Genomic DNA, 5,539 nt, shown 5'->3' with positions numbered 1-5,539 from the left:
CACACACACACACACACACACACACACACACACACGCGCGCGCACATAAAAACACACACACATACACAAGTTCTCGTATACAGCCCTCTATCCATCCATCCACCCATCCATCCATCCATCCATCCATCCATCAATCCATCCATCCATCCATCCATCCATCTATCCATCCATCCATCCATCCATCCGTCCATCCATCCATCTATGCATCTAACCATCAATCCATCCACCCATCCATCCGTCTATCCATCCGTCCATCCATCCATGGATCCATCTACAATACACGCACAGTCACATACATACAAAGATCTCTTGGTGGGGGGGGGGGGATTGCATAAATCACACAAAAAATATTGAAGATTACTACCTGCTTTTCATATTCGTATGGACTACTCTCATTTTTTTCATTCTCTACCGTTGTAAATATGTCACAAGTATGTGACTACAGTCGTTTCTAATAACACTGGTATAGATGGTTAGAATGGAACAAGCCAAGCAATACATTGGAATAGGCTAAGGCAAAGTTTTTCAGATAGTGAGTAGTGGCAATTTGCCCTTTACTCTTCATAAGCATATGCATGAACACTTACGTACTGACTTGCAGCTTTCGTCCGGTGTTAAGCGTTCGTGATGTGTGTGTGTGTGTGTGTGTGTGTGTGTGTGTGTGTGTGTGTGTGTGTGTGTGTGTGTGTGTGTGTGTGTGTGTGTGTGTGTGTGTTGATAGGTAAACTTTTAAATTACGAATAAACAGTTGGTGGATAGGATGCAGGCATGAAATACTGATACAATGAAAGCCTTTATGAGTTGTAAAACGAGAGAAAAGAAAATGTGAGGCAGCGTTGTGGAATCAGGCTCTCGTAAATTTTTGGACTTGTAGAGTTATTGGTATCATCTTAAAGCTTGTTCACTTGTCTTTATTTGGACGAAAAAAGTATCCATTTATCTTGAATACAAGTCGAGATATTTACGAAAGAAGGAGGTGGGGGACATTTGTTTTCAGAGGTAAAATTAGTGAGAAAATGGCTGCCAAAGGTTAGTTATTTCCTTAGCTTAAGAGTCCGTGGTAACTAAAGATTTACATTTTCTGTGCCTTAAATCAACGTTTTTTTGGGTTTTTTAAAAGAAAAATCCACACAGAAATGAGTTCTTTAATGGGCATAAAAGGTGTTGATTCAAAAAACAAAAATTTGATAAAAACTCACAAACCTGCGGTAAAATGCAAGTTTCTTCATTTTGATTATTTTGACGAGAGCCTGATTCCACAGCGCTGCCTCACAAATGGTAACTAATGAGAGACAATAATATGAGATAGTAAGAGAGTGAAACTCCTGGGCCTGTCCTATTCTACACTCGTCACCCCCTCGCCAAAGAGAAGTAAAGGAACGGGACAATAAAGGCAAACACACATATTATGACCAAACCAAAAATACACACCTTTCCTTCTTACCCCCCCCCTCCCTTTTTTTTTAGAATGGGTAAAGAAACAGAAAATGTAATTAAACAGAAAGGAATAAAAAAAAAAAAGCAAATCAGACAGAGACATCAAAACCCCAATATAAAGATTATACACATACATACATTTATATGACCAACAACAATTATTTTAAATCATCTCAGTTATCATTTCCACACATACATAAATATAAGACCAATAACAATTATATTAATCATCTTAGTAATCATTTCCTCACCTTCATTCTCTTTATCCACCGCCAGCAACAACATCATCAACAGCAGCCTCCAGCCACAAGCGACAACAACATCTTTCGACAACCGCACCAATCTCCCCATTCTCAGGTTTTTCTCTCTACGTTGGGACGATGCGTGTATCACTCAGTCCCGCACAGATTATCTTTTGACACTCAAATCCCCGTTTATAGTTAGTCGTTTCAAGTCACTTTACAGGGGTTAATCCACCGGTAGACCAAGCATAAGGGGACAGTGTTTGGCCATTGAAGCGCTGTTAAAATGTTGTTTTGTTTAGTTTTAGTAAGATTTTAACTGCACTTGTTGCAACACAGTACGGTCATATTATTATTATAAATGTGGAAGATCAAAGGTGTTAAAGAGAGTTGCAAGCACAAAAAAGAAAGAGGAGAGAAAAGGACGATAGATGTTTGATAGGAAAGAAATAGCAAACCACCCACAAAGTGTTGTTTATTCTATTGGTAATGTATGATGATTAAAACAAGTCGGTTTTTTCCTTGATGCTAAAGCTCACTTCTGACTTTGGCACTTGTATTTATAATTTGTCCACATGAATGAGACTATCTTGGAAAACAAATACATTTGGTCAATTTTTTCTCTCCTTTTTGGTGGGGATTGTTTGGCTTAGATAGACCCCTCCAAAAAAAAATTTAAAAAAATAAATATATAAATAAAAAATAAAAAAAATAAATGGGGCTGCTGCTATTACTACACGTATATTGTACATAACAATGTTGAATATCGACTGCCCTCTTACATTTGGATACCAAATGACCAAAGTTTCACTTCTAAGTGTTAAGGTTCTATTTGCTACAAAGCACAATGCGATGACGACTTATCATAATTATTTACGGACGGACACACTGCAAAACGAATGGACTCATAAAAGCGTATTTGTTTGAAATATTTCAGACACTGCACATATATTTACTAGAGTTCTAGATCTAGAGCACATGTTGTATAAATCTTTACGAAAGCGAACTACTTATTCTCATTTCAAGTAAGAAAAAGTCACAATTTGAGCAGAAGTTTCGATAGTTGACTGAATTCATTGTCGTTGGACGATTTCGAAATGATACACAGTTTTCAATGTTTATGACACTGCCGCATTTTAACATTATCTAATTTGTATCAGGAAAATCATCTTCAATCCTTTCAACATAATAATTTAGCATGTCACAAGCAAAGAAACAAAACAAAACACACGAAAAAAAAACAGCCCAACAAATCATGAAAACTCCTGACTATACACAAACACAGAGTCATTTGATTTCAACAGAAAACACAGCCGCGGTTTAATAGTTTTTTTTATTTAAATCATCCTTTTTAGCTTTCTTCAGTTGTGTGAAATAAAACCAAACTTTTCTATTTGCATAAATACAACACTCAAGATTTCTCAACTGTAGCGAAAATCCTCACTTTGACATAGAAGAGGTTCCTTCACGGAGATATCGACATCAATAGAAACATCCCCTAAAGTTCTGAACACATCTTAACAAAATGAGGGCATCTGTGTTTCTTTCTTATTTTCCGTCAAGTGGCCCTGCTATCCTACCCTTCTGTCCACTTGGATGGACGTAACTGCTGCCACGATTAAGAAGAGATCAAATTCTAAACGTTGACCCTCTGCTGACCAAAAGAGGATTAACAACTACCACACCAAGATTAATAGAGGCGGCTTTGGCTAAATTCAGTTCTCACAGCGCTCCACAAGCGTATTGGTGCAAGTGTGGTGCAAAATATGTGACCTTCCCTGAAACGCTTAGGCACTTCTTCGGGACTCTTTTTTTCATAACCGAGAAATCAAGCTACAATCCTAAAACGATAAAATTGTCACGGGAGGTAATAAACATGTCGAGGCCATTTTAGTCTCGCTTCGGATATTACTTCCCTTGCTCTTCAGGGGGTCAACAGAAATTTTGTTCCCCCTTTTGTGAACTGGAGAATATTCTGTGGAAAGTCACAACTTCGAGTGTCAGATATCGTGAGTTTAGTCTCTTTTTTCGTGAAAAACTTCCTTACGTCTACAATTGCTCTACCGATGATGATAATATAATGTGTTAAAAATTTCAACCTTGGCTTCTTTCTGTGTGAATGAATGTATGTTTTCTCAGGCAGCATGGGTCATATCTCAGCGTTTATGCTTCATTTGCATGAAAGCAAGTGTTTGTCCTTTTTCTCTTACTCAAGAGTACGGAAATATAATAAAATTGCACAAACACAGCAGTGAATCTTTTGACTCTAACAACGTTACTGGTTTGTTTAAGGAAGACATAAAAAATAACAGCAGCAATTTCCTCCAAGCAAGCCTCCCCCCTTCACCGAATGAAAGAAAAAAAAAACTAGCATCCCCCCCCCCCCCACACACACAAAATCCCTAACAAAAACAACCAAGCTTCGCCTGGCTCAGGTGATTTTCCCATGCATCATTTTTCGATGTGCACCCCACGGGGTCTGTAATTTTTTCTTTCTATTTATCTGCTTCGATCTCTCAATCCGTCTCTCCTCTCTGAATACTCCCCATCTCTCTCTCTCTCTCTTTCTCTCTCTCTCTCTCACACACACACACACACACACACACACACACACACACACAAACACACACACACAAACAGGGCGAAAGAAAGAGAGATAGCTACAGATGGAGATAGAGAGAGGGGGGAGAGAGAGAGAGAAAGAGAGAGAGAGAGAAAGAGAGAGAGAGAGAGAGAGAGAGAAAAAGAGTTTTCCTTTATTTTATATGTGCTCCTCGCAAGCTCCTTTTCGCACCCCCCTTCCCCCCTCCCTCCCACCCTCACTCTCGTTCCCACACCCTTTCTTTATTACTCTGTTTTTCTTCCTCATCGTCTCACTCTCCCACTCTTGCTCCATTTCTCACCCTCCTAACCACCGCTTCTGCCTGCCCCAAACCAAACAGTCCTAACCAGCTAGACAGCTCTAAAAGTCATAAAATCACCGCACACTATTTCGTTCTTCAAAAACATGGGAAGAGATTCGAACCCACTCTCACCACCAAACGACATACCAACATCTAATACCTAGTGTCCATTGGGGGATCGACAAACCGATCGACAACCGATCGACAACCGATCGACAACCGATCGCCCGATTCACAGCCTGAAAAAAACCCCAAACGCGTCTGTTTTTGGAGGCTGGTAGTCGGGTGATCGGTTTGTGCCACGACCGTCGCTTTGCGCCCTCAATCTGGCTAGCGCTGAATAGAAAGTAGTGGTTTATATCTATGGGATAGCCCCGCCTACCAAAACGAACAGAACCGATCGTGCTCATGGGCACTGGGAATAAGGTATCGGTTCACCCTCGGTCACCTCAATAGCTTGTGGCAGATTTTGTAACACCAGAGATAAGAACAAAGTAAGTCGTTCCAAGACGTAGGTCGTGACGTAATCACGGAGCTATGTGTTCACGAGCTGAAGGCGACATGGTGCAGGATGGATCTGCCTGGTAAGATGTTCAGTTTTCGGTTTTCCTATTCCAAGTTTTTGTATTTTTGTAAAGAGAAGAAGACACAATTCGACATTAAGATATCGTCGCTCTTCGTTGCTAATATAGTTGTTATTTTTGTTGTTGCTTCTGCTGTCATTATTTTATTTTCGTAAGTTGTTTTGTTACAATAACACACACTATCAATAATAATGATAATATCTATAATGATGATCAGATACATGAAAATGATATTGGTGATATGTATTAATTTTATTCCTTTTATAATATATTATTGACCACGCTATATCGTAATGTTATCATTACTATTATAATTATCATAACAATAATAATAATAACAATAATAACAAAATATATTAGTATATATAATTTA

General features: G+C 38.9%; 1 protein-coding gene across 2 annotated transcripts in view; it reads right to left on the bottom strand.

The window, feature by feature from the left end:
- LOC101849538 overlaps positions 1–3,464 on the bottom strand; it is a 16,993-nt gene extending 13,529 nt beyond the window's left edge. The window contains exons 1-2 of one of the 2 annotated variants that reach the window (XM_013082955.2): positions 3,124–3,464; positions 1,689–1,957 (exon numbers count right to left, since the gene is read on the bottom strand). In XM_013082955.2, the coding sequence (XP_012938409.1) occupies positions 1,689–1,788 (100 nt within the window). In that variant the 5' untranslated portion in view covers positions 1,789–1,957; positions 3,124–3,464. Of the gene's footprint in view, positions 1–1,688; positions 2,046–3,123 lie in introns of those variants that run through there. The other variant, XM_013082954.2, reaches the window with a different exon arrangement.
- Between the last annotated feature and the right edge of the window lie 2,075 nt (positions 3,465–5,539).

The sequence above is a fragment of the Aplysia californica genome, unplaced genomic scaffold, assembly GCF_000002075.1.
Source record: "Aplysia californica isolate F4 #8 unplaced genomic scaffold, AplCal3.0 scaffold00201, whole genome shotgun sequence".
Classification (NCBI taxonomy): domain Eukaryota; kingdom Metazoa; phylum Mollusca; class Gastropoda; order Aplysiida; family Aplysiidae; genus Aplysia; species Aplysia californica.
The sequence above is the reverse complement of the archived record's forward strand: the minus strand, read 5'-3'. Positions and strand labels throughout refer to the sequence as shown.